Below are 20,755 nucleotides of genomic sequence, written 5' to 3' on the forward strand. Positions count from 1 at the left end.
TGGTGGGAGATGGAGGAGTATCAGTTGTTCCAAAGGCAGAGAGAGGCACTTAAACCTTCCTTGAGACCAGGAGAAGGGGGCGCCAAACCACACGGACCTCTATTAGAAAATACAGCTCTTAGTCTTGCATAATTTGGACAATATACTAATTCAAGCAGTTGAAGGAGTGGTCCATTGAATGATCTGTGACAACGTGGCTAAACTTCCTGTGAAGAACTAGTGATCCAAAGAATTGGGAGCCAATTCATCATAAAATCTTTTTTTAAAAATAGGTTGAAATCAGGCCGGGCTTTGAAAACCTGCACTATTTGCTTTGTGATTTTTGTACGTTACTTAATCTGAACCTGAGTTTCTCATGCATGAAATGGGGATAACAAAGCCTACTTCTTCGGTTGAGAAAATTAAGATAATGAATGAAAAGGGTTTAGCAGTGCCTGGCACATAGAGCACAATAAATGAGAGCTATTAAAACTCACAGGTCGGGCCAGCCCTGTGGCATAGCGGTTAAGTGCCCGCGCTCCACTGTTGGCAGCCAGGGTTCGGATCCTGGGCATGCACCAACGCACTGCTTGTCAGGCCATGCTGTGGCAGCGTCCCACATTAAGTGGAGGAAGAGGGTCACGGATATTAGCTCAGGGCCAGTCTTCCTCAGCAAAAGAAAACAAAAAAACCTCAGGTCTGACCATTTAAAGGAAAAATTTCATGTTTCACACGAACTATTGATGTTTCACAGTCTCAATTTAACAGATAAATTTATGTAAATATACAATGCTTTAACTCTGTGACATCCTTGAGCCAGGAGCCTTAATTTATCTATCCTTGTATCCTTAAGACTTCAGACAGTGCCTGGCACATAGTAACCTGTCACTAAATGTTGATCGATCATTAAAATGGCAATGTGGGGAGTCAGGGGAGGGAAGGAACCCCTTGAAATAAATTTTAGCTATATGCCCAGGCAGGAAAGCAATTAAATCATCCTGGCATTAGGAACCTGAAGTCTGGTTAATAAACCACAAAACTACGTGATACTGCTGTAGGTGATAACTGCTATAAACAGTACAGGGACATTTTTATTACCAACAGATGTTCAACAAGAGAGTAAATGGAAAATTGTTGTCAAGGCTTATAAAGTATGTAAGTTCCTTTTTAACATTCCTACACATGGGCACGAGGCCAAAATTCCAAGAAGAAACATGCAACAGGCCCTTTTTGGCTCAAAGGTGGCCAAATTACTGTATTAAATCTAGTCATCAGTATAAAACTCAGTAACAAGTATAAGAAATGGGTCTTATATACATTTGATAGGAAATGTGAAGTTTTGCTTGAATATTGATTCTGCCAGACCAGTTTCCTCTGATGTAGATGATGTAATATGTTTTCATAAAATTGGGAGAATTTCTATTTCAAAAAGTATGTATACACACACACATACATGCAGTGAATTTGAAAGTCTACACAACAAAAATGTTGGCAGTAATTATCTCTGAGTGATGTGATTATGGGTGGTTTTTATTTTCTTCCATTTGCTTCTGCGTTTTTTTAAATTTTCAACAATGGACATATATTACTAATATTTAAAAAAAGGAATATGGTTTTAAAAAACTTATTAAGCACTACCCCCAAAATATACAAAACAAAAACAATGTGAGAAGAGGCTCTTGGACATTCACACCAAAATGTGAATTCATTATTCAAATTTCTAATGCTGAAGGGAATAAAAGATATTATTTACAAATTCAAAAACTGAAGATCAGGGTAACTGATTCAAGTTCAAATAGCTGTTAAGTGACCACACTAGGCACAGAGTACCAAACAGGAGGCTCTGAAGAGCCAAAAGTGGAGTCATGAAGGTGCTAGGCTTTATGAGGAAGGAGTAAAGATAAGTGGCCGATTGCAGCCCAAAGCTGAGAATTTGGTTAGGAATTTGCCCCGGTTCCTCCTTCCAGAAGATATGGAAAGTTATTATTTAATCTTGTTAGGATTTGCTCCACTTTCCCTGCTAATAGAGAAGCCAGCCTTTAGCTAGTGCACCCCTTAAATCCATCTCCACCCTGCTGGAATTTAGCTACGTGCTTATCTTGTTCACTCTCTTCCCTGAAACCCTTCAATGGCTGTCCAACACAAGGCCTAAGAAACCTTCCAAGATATGACTCTTGCCATGTTTTCACCACTGCTTTCCTCATAGTGAAGATCCCAGCAACAAGAGCTACTTAGCTTACCATACTTAGACTTTGTTAACAGTTTTATTAGCTATTCTGTACCTTTGCCTGGATGCCCATTCCCACATCCCCATTTCTTTTACCTGACTTAATTCGTGTTCAGTCATCATGTCCAAAAAGCTTTCTCTGAATCCCCACCCCCATTCCTGGGCTGGGCTGGGTGCCCTTGTGCAGAGCTCTCAAATCATTGCATTTAGTCATTGCTATGGACCTAAGTTTATGTGTCTATCTATTTCACTAGATTCTGAGTTCCTGAGTGCAGAGACTGGGTACTCCATTCACCTTTGTACCCCAAACATAGTGCCTGGGTCATTGTAGGTAGACAGCATATTCTAACTGAAGACAGCATATTCTAACTCATGCACTTTAGTAGGAATGGAGCCCCTACTTCACCTTGGTTATAAATCCAGAGCTCACAATTACTCAAATGCACAGCCAACTGAGATTCTTTCCCCCGAGTCATAGTTATCTGGAACGCCGTTCCCCATAATCAAAATTTCCCCCTTTCTCAATCCAGCACTGAGAGTCCTTTCTCCTTCCTTGGCTTAACTGAAATCTGGCTTCTCCTGAAAAATATTTCCCCTGTAGCTCTCTCACACATATGTTGCTCATTCCCTCACACTCTATGTACCCTGGTAGCAGTGTCCTCTTTTTTTCAAGGCCATTTCTAAACTATTACTCCTTCACTTTCATGTGAATACCCTTGTCCCTTTGAAGGTAGGTGGTAGTATCACCGTATACCCCTCCTAACTCAGGTAATTTACCAACCTCCCCCATTCATTGATATTTTGGCACCTGGCTTAGTCTTCCTCTCCCTCCTTAGTCTTGGTTTGTCTTCATTCTAGGAGACTTCATTGTCCATGAAAATCACCCATATAACACCTGGCGTCTCGGTTTTTGGACCACCTCAACTGAAATAACCTTTGCCCCCAACAACCTACTACCGTACTCTGCACCTTTCTCCTCCCCAACTGCTCCACTTGTGAAATCTCAAATTCAGACAGCCCTTACTGACCTTATTCCCTTGCCCCTTCTACATTCTCCCTCTTATCAACCCCATCTCCACTTCAACCCCTAGGCAGTCTGGACTCCATGGACCATTACTCAAATCACTTTTGCAGAGTCCTTAACATCTTCACCTTGTCATCCTTTCATCTCAGAGCAAAACCCCAACCCTCAATCAACTGTCTCCCATCTCCATTCCTACAACAGAAAGCTGAGTGTTGCTATAGGAAATCACTCAATCACTCTAACTGCCGCCACTACAGATTTAGTCTCTAATCTCAACTGGACCCCCAAAGCTGCCTGGGACCCTCAGTTTGCCTGGTGAGTTCTCCATCTTGTTCTAATAATTGATACCTCAGCATTTCTCCACTTTCCTCAAGTCTCCTAACCTACTACTTCCTTCTTCACCCTCAGTAGATGACCATGCAAGAATACTACAGAAAAAAATAGAAGACATCAGACAGGCACTCTCTCAGCTTTTTACCTTGACACCTGCAAACTCACCTACATGATAATCACTTTCCTCCTGACAAGACGTTAGAGATGTGCTTCTGCCACCTAAGGCTAAAATCTCCAGTGTGTGCTTGATCTCATCCCTCTGGGTTTTCATAGGGATTTTGCTCCATCATATTTTCTTTTTCCCCCTCCCTCCTTTCTGGCTCCTTCCCATATTAGTATTTCAACATGCTCAAATTTCCCTCATCTCCCCCCCACCACACACACAAAATTCTCACTGCAACCTCCTGTCCTTTCTTCTACATCCAGCTTTAACTTATTCTTCCTTATTCACAGCCCAATTTCTAGAAGACTGTTCATGTTTGTTGTCCCTACGACTTTAACTCCCATTTCCTGCTGAACCCACTGCTAAATGGCGTCTACTCTTACACTCTATTAATATTGTTGCTCCCCATGTCAAACGTCTCCTTTTTGCCAAAATCAGTGGCCATTTCAGGATCGTCTTCCAGTTCCTTTGAAAGCCTCACACTTCCGGGCTTTTTGCCCTCTTATCATCATCCCTTCTCAATGGCATCCCCTTTCCTCTGCTATGCAGTAACTACATTGGTGTGCCTCTGGGTTCCCTTCTGTCCTCTTTTCCTATACTTTCCCTGGATAATCTCATCTACTACCTTAACTACAATTACCATTTTTTATTAGTCCCAGATCTTTAGAATAGATAGACCTCTCTCCTGCTACAAACCTATATATTCCACTGCCTACTGTTTGTCTCCTCTTACATATCTCATGGGCTACTCAACACTAAAATATATCTAATCCTGAACTAACCATATTCCCACTCCCTCCCCACATAACTTCACTTGCTCTTTGCCCTTGTACCTTATCTTAGTGACAAAACTCTAGGTTTCATTCTTTTTTTTAATAAATTTTATTTATTTATTTTTTCCCCCAAAGCCCCGTAGATAGTTATACGTCATAGCTGCACATCCTTCTAGTTGCTGTATGTGGGACGCGGCCTCAGCATGGCCAGAGAAGCGGTGTGTCGGTGCGCGCTCGGGATCTGAACCCGGGCCGCCAGCAGTGGAGCGCACGCACTTAACCGCTAAGCCATGGTGCTGGCCCATAGGTTTCATTCTTCTGCCTCTCTCTCATCTTCCAACTCAAAGTACTAACAATTCTATTTCCTAAAAACCTCGGAAATCTATCCATGTTTCTCAATGTTCACTGCCACTATTTAGCACAGTAGTTAAGAGTGCTGGTTCAAAAGCTAGATTTATCTTGGTTCAAATCCTCACTCCACTACATATTATCCAGTTGTGTGATATGGACAAGCAACAACCTCTCAAGTGCCTCAGTGCTCATCACTCAAAATGTGTTACCTATCATTAGTGCAGACCACCACCACCTCTACCTTGGATTACTCTGACAGCATCTGGAGAAGTCTCCTCACCTCCAGTCTAGCCTTTCTGCAATCCAGTCTCCTCAGTATAGCCAGTAATCTTTCTAAAACACAAATCTCATCATGTTACTCCTTATTTTAAACCCTTTAATGGTTCCTCACTGTCTTCAAGAGAATATTTAAACTCTTTTACAATGCACACAAAGCTTTTAAAATCTGGCCCCCGTTAAATACTAAATCCTCTCTCTTATTCCTGTCCTCTGCCTATCATGCAAATCATACCAAACTAATTGTAGGTCCTCAGACTTACCATGGTCTTCTTTGCCTCTGGGTTTCTGCATATACTGTTCTCTCTGCCTGCAAACCCTCTCCCTTCTAAACTCCTCCTCCCACCAAACACATATACTTGGCTAGATTAACTGATACTTTTGCTTTACTTCTCCTTTTGGGTATCACTTCTTCTAAAAGCCTTCCTGACTCCTACAACTGGTTAGGCATACCCCAACTAAGTCCTTAGCATTCCATACCTACCTTCATTTTAGCCTTTAGGTGTTAATCTCATTCATAATTGCTTGTCTTTAGACTAAGTTCCTTGAGGATAGTGACTGTGCCTTGTTCACCACTATATCTCTAGTGATTAGTAAAGTTATGGGCACAGAGTAGACATTCAACCAATATCTGCTGAATAAATTATTGAGTGTGCACTGTTTGCACACCCTTTTAATTAACTATATCTAGAATTTAAAATGCTACACCTAACCAATCATGTCACCAGTTTATACAGCCCTTTAATGTGGAAGGGATTTCTTATTTTCTACCACATATCCTATGGAAGGAATGATCTGAATACAAATACACCACATTTTGTAAAATGCAAGTAACCTTAAGTAAGATTAACTTGACTACCACATTTCAGAAGAAATTTTAAAAGATTACATTGACAAAATTCTTAACGCATAGTGAAAAGAGACAATAAAAGGAGGTTTTTTTATTCAAAGGTATAACTGGATAAGTAGACTTGTTTACAACCATTCTTGTGAAATACTTTTTAAAAAAATACGACCAACTTCTTTGCAAATAGCAGACACATACCTCAACTATGATGACCTAATTTTTGGTGGATAATGTACATGATTAGGCAGAAACAGGCAAGCTCACATTGGTAGATTAACTATCAAATTCTCAGTCAAAACTCCGTTTGTGGCCCCCACTTCTTGATCGATTTCTATTCCCACTTCGTCTTCTACCATCTTGTCGACTTCCTGACCGACTCCCCTGTCGACTCTGTCTACCTGACCGGCCACCGGATCGACCACCTGACCGGCCCGACCTGCCCGACCGGCCACTTGACCAGCCACTGCGCTGTCTGGAATTAGAAGATGTGTTTCCATCATAATATTCTTCAATTTCAGGTAACTTGGCTGGCACTGAGAGTATCCAGTCTGAATCATGCCACTCTGCCTGTTGGGGGAATTTACAGGATTAACATAAATGCAAAATAGAAACCATAAGATAAGCATATAGGAGTATAGGAAACTCTTTTTTCATATCCATTATCTATTAGCTAAGGGCCATCTATCCATTAAATTCAAAGTATCGGGAACAAAATTGAAAACCAGAAAAAAAACAAAAACAAAAACATATTCAAAGCTCATTCATTAAAGTTCCTAAGTTTTAGCCTCAGTAGAAGCTCGGAGGCCCATTTTGAGACTCTAAATTCATGTATAAATGTATAAATTATACATTCTAAAAAACAGCACTGGTTTCTCAGAAGAAAACAAATAGGCCATTAATAACTAGTGCATTGCATTCAGTAGGTATATTGACAGAAGCAAGAAGTGAGAACTAATAATGAAGATTAACAACCTGTCAACACCAGCCAGGGAATAAAAAATGTAGCCACTGGAAACAATTTGGTATCAGAATAAACAACTCAAGATACACAAATCAGCAGCTCATAAGAGCATCACTATGTCATATCCTGCTACAGTAACTGTGCTACATTGTGATCATGAGTTGCTAAGGAAAGTTCATATTAAAATACCTTGTTGGTAAAAGTGAGCAGAGACACACACCCCCACACACCACTGTGGCAATATATGACCAAAGCCTTAAAAATGCACAGACCTTTGGCCAAGCAGGCATCTTAAAAAATTCACCTTAAAGAGATAAACATGGTTGGGCCGGGCCTGTGGCTTAGCAGTTAAGTGCGTGTGCTCCGCTGCTGGCAGCCTGGGTTCGGATCCCGGGCGCGCACCAACGCACTGCTTCTCCGGCCATGCTGAGGCCGCGTCCCATATACAGCAACTAGAAGGATGTGTAGCTATGACATACAACTATCTACTGGGGCTTTTGGGGGGGAAAACATAAATAAATAAAATCTTTAAAAAAAAAAAAAAGAGCTAAACATGGCAGTGCATAAATAGCTATACCAATGTTCAGGGCTGACCTGTTTATAATAGTATGTTATTGGAAATAACCTATGTCAGAAAATAGGACACTGATTAAGGAAAGTTGGCCACCCATATGGCCAAATGCCAGAGAGCTGTTAAAAATAACTGCAAAACAAGTCTCAAAAAATTTAAGAAGACAGCAACAAAAAGAATAAAATATCTAGGAGTAAATTAAACCAAGGATGTGAAAGACCTATACAATGAAAACTATAAGACATTACTGAGTGAAATCAATGATGACACAAAGAAATGGAAAAATATTCCATGCACTTGGATTGGAAGAATAAACATTGTTAAAATGTCCATACTACCTAAAGCAATCTACAGATTCAATGCAATCCCCATCAGAATCCCAAGGACATTCTTCACAGAAATAGAACAAAGAATACTAACATTCATATGGGGCAACAAAAGACCCCATATAGCTAAAGCAATCCTGAAAAAGAAGAACAAGGCTGGAGGCATCACAATCCCTGACTTCAAAACATACTACAAAGCAATAGTAATTAAAACAGCATGATACTGGTACAAAAACAGACACACAGACCAATGGAACAGAATTGAAAGTCCTGAAATAAAACCTCATATCTATGGGCAGCTAATCTTTGACAAAGGAGCTAAGGACATACAGTGGAGAAAGGAAAGTCTCTTCGATAAATGGTGCTGGGAAAAGTGGACAGCCTCTTGCAAAAGAATGAAAGTAGACCACCTTCTTTCACCATACACAAAAATTAACTCAAAATGGATCAAAGACCTAAAGGTGAGACCTGGAACCATAAAACTCCTGGAGGAAAATATAGGTAGTATACTACTTGTCATCAGCCATAAAAGGATCTTTTTGAATTCCATGTCTACTCAGACAAGGGAAACAAAAGAAAAAATAAACAAGTGGGACTTCATCAGATTAAAGAGCTTCTACAAGGCAAATGAAACCAGGATCAAAATGAATAGGGAACCTACCAGCTGGGAAAAAATATTTGCAAACCATATATCTGACAAGAGATTAATCTCCATAACATATAAAGAACTCACACAACTGAATAACAAAAAAACAAACAACCCAATCAAAAAATGGGCAGAGGAAATGAAGAGACACTTCTCCAAAGAAGATATACAGATGGCCAATCGGCACGTGAAAAGGTGATCAACATCACTAGTCATCAGAGAAATGCAAATCAAAACCACACTAAGATATCATCTTACACCCCTTAGAATGGCTATAATCACCAAGACAAACAGCAATAAATGCTGGAGAGGCTGTGGAGAAATGGGAATCCTAATCCACTGCTGGTGGGAATGCAAACTGGTACAGCCTCTATGGAAAACAGTATGGAGATTCCTCAAAAAATTAGAAATAGAAATACCTTATGATCCAGCTATCCCACTACTGGCTATCTACCCAATGAACCTGAAATCAACAATCCAAAGAGGTTTATGCACCCCTATGTTCATCACAGCATTATTCACTATAGCCAAGAACCCAAGTGTCCCTCGATTGATGACTAGATAAAGAAGATGTGGTATATATATACCACGGACTACTACTCAGCCATAAAAAAAGAAAATCGTCCCATTTGCAACAACATGGATGGACCTGGAGGGTATTATGTCAAGTGAAATAAGCCAGAAAGAGAAAGACAAATAGTGCATGATTTCACTCATATGTGAAAGACAAACCAACACACGGACAGACAGAACTGTTTGGTGGTTACCAGGGGCTGGGGGGGGGCAGGGGCACAAGGGGTGGAGGGATGCACTTATATCGTGACTGATAAACAATAATGTACAACAAAAACTTCACAATAAAAAAAAAAAAGAAAAAAAAAATTTAAGACAAATAATACTAAGCATCTTTTCTGACCACAAGGGTATGAAACTAGAAATCAGCTACAGGAAGAAAATAGGAAAAGCCACAAATATGTGGAGATTAAACAAAGTGCTACTGAACAACGACTGGGTGAATGAAGAAATCAAAGGAGAAATAAAAAAATACCTGGAGACAAATGAAAATAAGACATGCCAGAATTTATGGGATACAGCACAAGTGGTTCTAAGAGGGAAGTTTGTAGCAATACACGCCTACCTCAGCAAACAAGAAAAATCTCAAATAAACATTCTAACAGTCCACCTAAAGGAACTGGAAAAAGGACAAACAAAGCCCAAAATCAGTAGAAGGAAGGAAATAATAAAAACCAGAGCAGAAATAAATGAAACAGAGATGGAAAAAAGAATAGAAAAAAATCAATGAAATGAAGAGCTGGTTCTTTGAAAAGATAACCAAAACTGACAAACCTTTAGCTAGACTCACCAAGAAAAAAAGAGAGAAGGTGCAAATAAATAAAATCAAATGAAAGAGGAGAAATTACAATAGACACCTCAGAAATACAGAAGATTATAAGAGAACTCTACGAAAAGCTATATGCCAACAAATTGGATAATCTAGAAGAAACGGATAAATTCTTAGAATCATACAAGCTTCCAAAACTGAATCAATAAGAAATAGAGAATTTGAACAAACCAATCACCAGTAAGGAGATCAAAACAGTAATCAAAAACCTCCCAAAAAATAAAGGTCCAGGACCAGATGGCTTCCCTGGTGAATCCTACCAAACATTCAAAGGAGACTTAACACCTATCATTCTCAAACTCTTCCAAAATTGAAGAGGAGGGGAAGCTTCCTAACTCATTCTACAAAGCCAACATTACCCTGATACCAAAACCAAGCAAGGACAACACACAAAAAAAGAAAATTACAGGCCAATATCACTGATGAACATCAATGCAAAAAACCTCAACAAAATACTAGCAAATCAAATACAATACGTTAAAAAGATCATACACCATGATCAAGTGGCATTTATTCCAGGGATGCAGGGATGGTTCAACATCCGCAAATCAATCAACATGATACACCACATTAACAAAATGAAGAATAAAAATCACATGATCATCTCAACAGACGCAGAGAAAGCATTTGACAAGACACAGTATCCATTTATGATAAAAACTCTGAATAAAATGGGTATAGAAGGAAAGTACCTCAACATAATAAAGGCCATATATGACAAACCCACAGCTAATATCATTCTCAATGGAGAAAATTCCTCTAAGAACCAGAACCAAACAAGGATGCCCACTTTCATCACTCTTATTTAACATAGTATTGGAATGAGCAATTCCAGAGCAATCAGGCAAAAAATAAAAAAATAAAGATCCAAATTGGAAAGGAAGAGGTGAAACTGTCACTATTTGCAGATGACATAATTTTATATATAGAAAACCCTAAAGAATCCACCAAAAAACTTTTAGAAATAATAAATGAATATGGTAAAGTTGCAGGATACAAAATCAACATACAATATACACAATGGAATACTACTCAGCCATAAGAAACGATGAAATCCAGCTATTTGTGACAACATGGATGGACATTTCGGGTATTATGCAAAGCGAAATAAGTCAGAGAGAGAAGGTCAAATACCGTATGATTTCCTTCATTAAGTAGTAGATAATAACAACAATAAACAAACACATAGAGACAGAGATTGGATTGGTGGTTACCAGAGGGGAAGGGGGGAGGGCAAAAAGGATAATTTGGCACATGTGTGTGGTGATGGGTTATAATTAGTATTTGGGTGGTGAACATGATGTAATCTATGCAGAAATAGAAGTATAATGATGTACACCTGAAATTTATACAATGTTATAAACCAATGTTACTGCAATAAATAAAAAATTTAAAAAAAAAACAAAAACAAAATCAACATACAAAAATCAGTTGTGTTTCTATACACTAACAACTAAGTAGCAGAAAGAGAAATTATGAATACAACTGCAATAAAAAGAATAAAATACCTAGGAATATATTTAACCAAAGAGGTGAAAGACCTGTACACTGAAAACTATAAAACATTGTTGAAAAAAATTGAAGAGACAAAGAAATGGAAAGATATTCCATGCACATGGATTGTTAGAATTAACATAGTTAAAATGTCCATACTTCCTAAAGCAATCTACAGATTCAATGCAATCCCTATCAAAGTTCCAATGAAATATTTCACAGAAATAGAACAAAGAATCCTAAAATTTATATGGAACAACAAAAGACCCCAAATAGCCAAAGGAATCCTGAGAAAAAAGAACAAAGCTGAACGTATCATACTCCCTGATTTCAAAAGATACTACAAAGCTATAGTAATCAAAACAGCATGGTACTGGCACAAAAACAGACAAAGAGATCAATGGAACAGAATTGAGAGCCCACAAATAAACCCACACCTCTATGGACAGCTAATTTTCAACAAGGGAGCCAAGAACATACAATGGAAAAAGGAAAGTCTCTTTAATAAATGGTGCTAGGAAAACTGGACAGCCACATGCAAAAGAATGAAACTAGACCATTATCTTATACCATACACAAAAATTAACTCGAAATGGATTAAAGACTTGAATGTAAGACCTGAAACCATACAACTTCTAGACGAAAACACAGGCAGTATGCTCTTTGACATCAGTCTTAGCAGCATATTTTCAAGTACCATGTCCGACCAGGCAAGGGAAACAACAGAAAAAATAAACAAATGGGACTACATCAAACTAAAAAGCTTCTGCACAGCAAAAGAAACCATCAACAAAACGAAAAGACAACCTAACAATTGGGAGAAGATATTTGCAAACCATATATCTGATACGGGGTTAATATCCAAAATATATAAAAAACTCATACATCTCAACAACAAAAAAACTAACAACCCAATTAAAAAATGGGCAAAAGATCTGAACAGACATTTCTCCAAAGAAGATATACACATGGCCAACAGGCACATGAAAAGACATTGAACGTCACAAATTATTAGGGAAATGCAAGTCAAAACGACAATGAGATATCACCTCACCTGTCAGAATGGCTATAATTAACAAGACAAGAAACAGCAAGTGTTGGAGAGGATGTGGAGAGAAGGGAACTCTCATACACTGCTGGGGAGTGCAAACTGGTGCAGCCACAACAGAAAACAGTATGGAGATTCCTCAAAAAATTAAGAATAGAAGTACCATATGATCTAGCTATTCCACTGCTGGGTATTTATCCAAAAAACATGAAAATACAAATGCATAAAGATATATGCACCCCATGTTCACTGTAGCATTATTCACAATAGCCAAGACCTGGAAGCAACCTAGGTGCCCGTCAAGGGACGAATGGATAAAGAAGATGTGGTATATATACACAATGGAATACTACTCAGCCATAAAAAAGGATGAAACCTTGCCATTTGTGACAACATGGATGGACCTTAAGGGTATTATGCTAAACAAAATAAGTCAGAGGGAGAAAGTCAAATACTGTATGATCTCATTCATAAATAGAAGATAAAAACAACAAACACATAGAGATGGAGATTAGATTGGTGGTTACCAGAGGAGAAGAGGGGAGGACAAAAGGGGTGATTAGGCACATGGGTACGGTGATGGATTGTAATTAGTCTTTGGGTGGTGACCATGATGTAATCTATATAAAAATCGAAATATAATGATGTACACCTGAAATTTATATAGTCATAAACCAATGTTACAATAAAAAAAAAATAATAATAATAATAAAAAAATAAGTATATAGTTGACAAAGAAATGTGTTCACAATATACTCTGCATTTTTAAAAAGAATTATTAAACAGAATAATTCCATTCTTGTTTCAAAATATGTACATAAATATGCACAGGGATGCAATAGACAAATTTTACACTGTAGGAATCTAGTGGACAATTTCTTTCTTCAACAGATAAAATACAAGGAAAATTTTTAAAAAGAGAGAGAAAGGAAGAAGAATCTATAGGTTAAAAGAGACTTAAGAAACATCAAATTACAATGTATGAACCTTATATTTCAAAATATTTAGAAGACAAAAGGTAAAATTTAAACACAAAATTGGATGATATTAAGGAATTATTATTCTGGGGGGCTTAATTATGGTATTATGATTATGTTTTGTTAAAGTGTCCTTAATATTTAGGTATATGGATATATTTATGGTTGAAATGATAGAATGCCTAGAATTTGTTTCAGAAGAATATAGGAGAGTGGGGAAGTAGATGGAGGTAGACATGAAACAAAATTGGCCTTGAGTTGATAATTGCTGAAGCTGGGTGATGGGGACGTGAAAATTCAGTAAGCAATTCTATTTTTTTAATGTTTGAAATTATTTATAATAAAAAGATGTTTTAAATTATGATACAGACTGGATATTTTATATTAAGAACTGTTAACTGATTTAGACATGATAATGATATTGTGACTATGTTTTTTTTAATCCCTATCTTTTAGAGAAACATACTCAACTATTTAACAGATAAAATCTTAAAAATACCTGTAACCTTTCTGACTCAGTTGTGGGAACATCAAAGCAAACACCCTAAAAGCAAAAGGAGAACAGTTTTATTTAGATGCATATGAGTTGATTTTTTACTAAAAGACAAATACTTGCTGGTAATCTTATATTAGCTCAAAAAAAAAAAAAAAAAGATTAGGTGCGTCCCACGATTGCTTATAGAATTCCAACAGCTAATACATAATAATGCATGACACAGAATGGGTGCTTATTGTATTTTTTAAATCTGAAAAGTAATTAAACACAATATCTGGGCCGGCTCCGTGGCTTAGCGGTTAAGTGCGCGCGCTCTGATGCTGGCGGCCCGGGTTCGGATCCCGGGGGCGCCCCGAGGCACCACTTCTCCGTCCAACGCGAGGCCGAGTCCCACGTACAGCAACTAGAAGGATGTGAACCTATGACATACAACTCTCTACTGGGGCTTTGGGGGGAAAAAACTGAATAAATAAAATCTTTAAAAAAAAAAAAAAAAACACAATATCTAATAAGAATCTACTACTACTAAGAATCTAGAGTATTCTCTAAAAAAGTTTTTGTAGACACTATAATATTGTTCCATATCCCTTGTAAAATGATCCATCTAATAAATTCCTTTAAAAATTTAGTGCCAGGGGCCGGCCCGGTGGTGCAAGCAGTTAAGTGCGCGCGCTCCGCTGCGGCGGCCCGGGGTTCGCTGGTTCGGATCCCGGGCGCGCACCGACGCACTGCTTGGCAAGCCATGCTGTGGCGGCGTCCCATATAAAGTGGAGGAAGATGGGCACAGATGTTAGCCCAGGGCCATCTTCCTCAGCAAAAAAAGAAGAGGATTGGCGGATGTTAGCACAGGGCTGATCTCCTCACAAAAAAAAAAAAAAAAAAATTTAGTGCCAGAGAGTTTCCCTCCTGAGGAGCTGTGATGTTTATCAGATAATGAGAATGATGTAGCCCAAGATATCTCCTCTTTGGTCTTGGTTGCCAATAAGTTGAAAGTTAATTTAATACTGAAGGATAGCAACTAGTTTGGGCTAAGGATCTTGTTATATTTTCCCTCCTCCACATTTTTTTCTCAATGTGTGTATTTGTCTCATACTTGCAACAAATCTTAAAAGATAAGCAATGTTAAACTTTGAGAGAGATAATTATTTCCAATAAAAAAAATCGAGTTAATACTGACAGCTTTAATTTTGCTACCTCATAAATGTAGTAAAATACTTACTTCACATCATTATCCTCATTAACAACCAATAGCAGGCCACTTTAAAACCAATATTGTGTATTCTCTAAAAAATAGAGCTATTTAGCTGCTGCAATCATAAGTTACTGAGTCTTAGAAAATAAACACACACAACCACACATAATATGCATACAAGGGCAGAAACTTAAATAACTTGGGTATTAGATAGTCAAACTAAGCAGAATGACTTACATAAGCTTTCTAGAGGAATGGGTTAATAACTCCCCAAATTTACAACTGGAAATGAACTAACACATGGAGAAAACAGTATTATTCATTCCTTTAGTCTTCAAAAAAAGGAAGAAAAATAAACTCTGCTGGTCTTTATAAACATTTACGGTAGTTGAGTAAAAAGCTTTTTACTTATCTAGAAAAGCCTACCATATTTCCTTTTAGGAGGCACATTCTGGTAATTTGGGACACAGCATTACTACTCAGCTTTCTGTTAAGTTCTTTCCAAGCACTGCTGACGTCCTGTATTTCTTCTGGGCTTTCCAGAGTCATGGTCACAAACCCCTGAAGGAATAAAAGTCACATTTTGTTTGGAAAAAAGCAGCAGCAGCAGGACAATGAAATTCTAACTCTACAGCCCTTCATGACTTAACTGTGCACTTCTTATGAGCCAACAGTATAACATAACTGCTAAAAAATAACTTCTCTGAAACTGTATTAATAGAAGACTAATGTTTACAGATCATTGAAGGTGTCATTTTCTATGCATTGCTGTAAAGGCTACATTTAATTCAAACCATAATGCTTTAAGAGAAAATTTTAAAAACTAGAGCATCAGAGAAAAGATAAGGTAGTAAAGAATTAAGGAAATGCTAAAGGAGTAAAAGTTAGCTTTGAGTGGAAAAACAAGAGGACATAAACCTCTTTAAACTTCTGAAGGAATATTACATAAGCAAAAATTACTTGTTCTATAAAACTTCACTGGACAGCAAAAGGATCAACATGAAGAAGATACAGGGAGGCATTCATCTAACAATGAGTGGCCCCACGTATGTGCCAGGGACTGTACTAGGTGCTAGAGATTCAGCAGTAAATAGTCCTTTCTCTCATGGAGGTTACATTCGAGTCAGGGAGGGGGGCGTGTGAGGGTGGTAAGTTAAGTGGGGGGTAGAGAGTAAACAAATAAGGAAATATACAGAATGTCAGATAATAAGCATCATGAAGAAAAATAAAGCAGGGGAAGGGAATAGAGAGTAAAGGGTGGGATAAGCTATTTTAGACAGAGGGATCAGGAAAGACTTCTCTGATATGGTGATATTTGAGGAGAGACCTGAATGAAGTAACAAAGGAAACTGTGTGGTTATTAAAAGGGAAGAACATTTGAAACAGTGCAAGTAAGTGCAAAAGCCTTGTGCAGGGTAGGTTTATGTTTTGAGTAACAGCCCGTAGGTCAGGGTAGGTAAAACAAGCAAAGGGAGAGTGATAAGAGATCAGGTCAAAAAGGTAGCAAGGGAAAGACCCTATAGGACATTCAGAGTAAAGACTTTGGATTTTGGTTTAACCTGTAAAAGAAATTTCAAACCACTAACACTCTGTTTCCAAGATATTTAATCAGAGGTAGATGACCCATCTGCCAACGAGGGATTCTATTATTAGATAAGGGCTGGAACTAAATGACCACTTAGGTACTTAGCTCTAAAAGTCTATGTTAATATTTTCTTTTCTTTTTTTTTGCTGAGGAAAATTCACCCTGAGCAAACATCTGTGCCAATCTTCCTCTATTTTGTATGTGGGTTGCCGCCACAGCATGGCCACTGACGAGTGGTGTAGGTCCACACCTGGGAACTGAACCCAGGCTGCTGAAGCGGAGCACACTGAACTTAACCACTAGACCATGGAGCTGGCCCCTTAATATTTTCTTAAGAACTACAGTTTAAATATTTTCTTAAGAAGTATTTGGTGGATTATTAGGGATAGGGAATTTGCTCAGTGCTAAAGTATCACCCCACAGATTACTTACTAATTATAGAGAGTAGAATATACATTTACAATGGTGTGGTTTGTTTTGACATCCCATACCAACCTGGTGGGATACACACCCCCCCCACACACACACAGGCAATGCCTCCACATGTACAGGCAATCCTTACATGGATTACATCCTTACTTTGCATGGTACTGTGTTAACTGCACAGTCTATTTTTCGACTTGCATGGTTCCATGGCAACTTACAAAATGAAGAATAGGTTCTGGTATGCAAGTTTCAGTTAACACAGTACTGTGCCAAGTGAAGGTTTCCTGTATTTCTCTCCAGATAGACAGATATCTATGGTTCAATTTTAATCTTTCTCACCACATACAACTTTCTCACAGATTTCTACCTTATCAGAGGTGATCAAAGATCGTGGTTCAAAACTCGATGCACCAGAGATGTGAGCTAATGCTGCAGCCAATGCATCCACTGCCCCTTTCTCCTCTATCAGTCTCTGAGCTGATGGTCGGAAAAAATCAACAGCAGCATAAGAAACGGAAGCCAGAGACCTATGGTTTAAAAATAGTAAATTTTCTTGGTCAAGACAACGGGAAAAAATTAAAGATAAGAGAATGAATGGGAAAAGAAAGAGCAACGTTTTCGTATTTTAATATAACTAAATGTCTGCTGGTAAAACTGGTGATTAAATTTTCTCATATTTGAACTAGGAGAGCTTAAAGATGAATAGCCTAATACAAAAGAAAAAATTATTCAGCAAGGTCAGAAAGCATACCTGATGGCATCCATGCTTTTAGATTTAACTAAATCCATTGTAGAAGGAACACCTACACGTTTAAAAGTAATTCCCTGAAAATGAAAGAATTATATTAAAGAAAAATGGAAGTCTTTACAATTAATTTCTAAATTAATAATGTTTGTTGAATTTCCATTTCTTGGACTTAAAGATTTCCAAGCCCTAGCAGATCAAAAGATCTGCTTTTTCTAATAAATCATCAACTACAAATTCTAGAAAGAGAAAAAAATTTTTTGAATTGCCCCTTAATTAAAATCATGGAATTTCACTTGCAAAATATAGCTGATTCAAAAGAAGAAAAAGATGCTGTTTACATCAACTTTTTTCCTTATTACTCCCATTTTGCAAAGAATATGAAATAGTGTATAAAAACACACATCATAAAAATAAGAAAAAATGTGAAATACCACAAAAAATCCAGACCACAAAAAATGTATAATTTCTTATAGAAACTGGCTATTGTACCATTACTCAATATAATCTTAACTATTACACCAAGACAATGTCACAGTCACCCATTTACAATGCTGGACTAAGAGGTATTGAAATCACAATGCACTTCTGATTTCAGTATCAAGGGAGAAATTCAAGGGAAAAATGAGAAAGTCAGCTCTTCTGTCTTCACAATAAAAGCTGTATTAAAACAAAGTCTTGCAGCTAATACAAATTTAGCTCTTCACATGCTTCACATCCAAATGCAACTTAAACTGAGAAAAGTTATAAAGATCTATTTGTGAGAACAAATATAAAAAGAGCTCTTTCTAAGGCACCATTTGGACAATAAGCCTGAAACAATTTAACTCTACTTACTGCTTTTTGTTCCACATATCTTAGTTGACCTCTTTCCCTTGGTTGATAAAAACATATGCAAATCCCTGTCCGGCCAGCTCTACCTGTGCGTCCAGAGCGATGAATATAGGATTCAACATCCTAAAAATAAAAAAGGTGATACTTTTTAAAATTCTGGCAAATTACACAGTCATTCCAGCATCCAAAAAATAATGCTAATAATAACAAAACTACAACTAATAATAATATTTTTATTTTAATCCTGTTGCTCTTTTCAACATCCCAAGGAACTTTCATGCTTGAATTTTGGGATAAAGGGGATATGATTTAAAACCTTTTTATCCACCTCATCCCAGGGTTCTTTATATGGCAACTTTTTATAATTCCCTTGCATGGTTCCATGCTTCAAATCCAAATAATGAAGTTAATCATTTGCAAAGACATCAGATTCTGATCAATTTAACACTGCACTAACAAAAGAAGGCTAAGAGCAAAAACAGATAACATATTTTTCATATCCCAGGCAATATCTTGTAAATAAAATGGCAATTTATATAGGTGCTTTTATTTTCCCTAAATCGAATCTCATTTCCTTGCAAATTAAAACCACAATGAGATATCACCTCATACCTGTTAGAATGGCCATCATCAAAAAGACAAGAGATTACAAATGGTGGCGTGGATGTGGAGAAAATGGAACTCTTGTGCACTGTTGTGGGATTTTAAATTGGTACAGCCACTATGGAAAACAGTATGGAAGATCCTCAAAAATTTAAAAATAGAACTACCATATGATCCAGCAATTCCACTTTAGGGAATATAGCCAAAGGAGACAAAAACACTAACTTTAAAAGATATCTGCACCCCCATATTCATAGCAGCATTATTTACAATAGCCAAGACATGGAAACAACCTAAGTATCCATCAAGGGATGAATGGATAAACAAGTTGTGTTGTGTATATATATATACACAATGAAATATTATTCAGCCATAAAAAACAAGAAAATCCTACCATTTGTGACAGCATGGATAGACCTGGAAGGCATTATGCTAAGGAAAATAAGTCAGACAGAGAAAGATAAATCCTGTATGACCTCACTTATATGTGGAATCTAAAAAAAAACTAAACTCATAGAAACAGACATCAGACGTATTGGTTACTAGAGGCGGAGGGTAGCGGGAGGGGGAATCGGAGGAAGGTGGTCAAAAGATATAAACTTCCAGTTATAAGATAAATAAGTACTAGGGATGTAATGTACAACATGATGACAATAGCTAACACTACTTTACAATATATAGGAAAGTTGTTAGGAGAGTAAATCCTACAAGTTCTCATCACAAGGAGAAAATTTTTTTTCTTTTCTTCGTTTTTTTTTAGTGTGTCTATATGAGAAGACGGATGTTAGTTGAACCTACTGTGGTAATCATTTCACAATATATGTAAATCAAACCATCTGTATGCCTTAAACTTATACAGTGATATATGTCAATTATTTTTCAATAAAACTGGAAAAAACCTCATTTCCTACCTGTGGAGGAGAACTTTGAATCACCAGGTCAACCTCAGGAATGTCCAAACCACGGGCAGCCACATTGGTAGCCACCAAAACTTTAAAACTACCTTCTCTGAAGCCTTTCAGCGTAATTTCTCTTTGTGACTGTGCAATGTCCCCATGTAAACACTGGGCATTCTATTTGAAAAAGGGGAAAGGTAAGTGTCCAGCTCATAATTGCAATTGATATAGCACCCTAACACCATACAGTCTGTGATCTTTTTTTGTTGTTTTTTAATCTTATTTTCTGATAATTATAATAATGCATGCTTATTGTTTAAAAAAATCAAACATTACAGAGAATATTAAACATAAAATGTAAAAGCTTCCCTTAATATCAGCCTCCTAATAATTCACTGCTAAAGTTTGGTGAATATTCCTCCAGATATTTTTTTTACTACACATACACACACTATTCACATGTACTAGCATATACTATAATTTTATGTATTTACTTGTAAAAATGGGATCATACTATATATGTACTGTTTTGCCACCTGCTTTATAAATTTATTATATCTTAGCCATTTTTCCACATCTA

At 37.3% G+C, this 20,755-nt stretch overlaps 1 protein-coding gene across 3 annotated transcripts in view; it reads right to left on the reverse strand.

Moving 5' to 3' along the window:
- Positions 1 to 6,039: 6,039 nt before the first annotated feature.
- Positions 6,040 to 20,755, reverse strand: part of DDX50 (DExD-box helicase 50) — a 38,700-nt gene continuing 23,984 nt past the window's right edge. For 2 of the 3 annotated variants that reach the window (XM_004427049.2, XM_087432108.1), the window contains exons 9-15: positions 20,191 to 20,352; positions 18,680 to 18,799; positions 17,849 to 17,922; positions 17,465 to 17,624; positions 15,513 to 15,647; positions 13,898 to 13,942; positions 6,040 to 6,540 (exon numbers count right to left, since the gene is read on the reverse strand). In XM_004427049.2, coding sequence (XP_004427106.1) covers positions 6,262 to 6,540; positions 13,898 to 13,942; positions 15,513 to 15,647; positions 17,465 to 17,624; positions 17,849 to 17,922; positions 18,680 to 18,799; positions 20,191 to 20,352 — 975 coding nt within the window. In that variant the 3' untranslated portion in view covers positions 6,040 to 6,261. The remainder of the gene's footprint in view (positions 6,541 to 13,897; positions 13,943 to 15,512; positions 15,648 to 17,464; positions 17,625 to 17,848; positions 17,923 to 18,679; positions 18,800 to 20,190; positions 20,353 to 20,755) is intronic. The other variant, XM_087432107.1, reaches the window with a different exon arrangement.

Source organism: Ceratotherium simum, chromosome 6 (genome assembly GCF_057802395.1).
Source record: "Ceratotherium simum simum isolate JZ-2026a chromosome 6, ASM5780239v1, whole genome shotgun sequence".
NCBI lineage: Eukaryota > Metazoa > Chordata > Mammalia > Perissodactyla > Rhinocerotidae > Ceratotherium > Ceratotherium simum.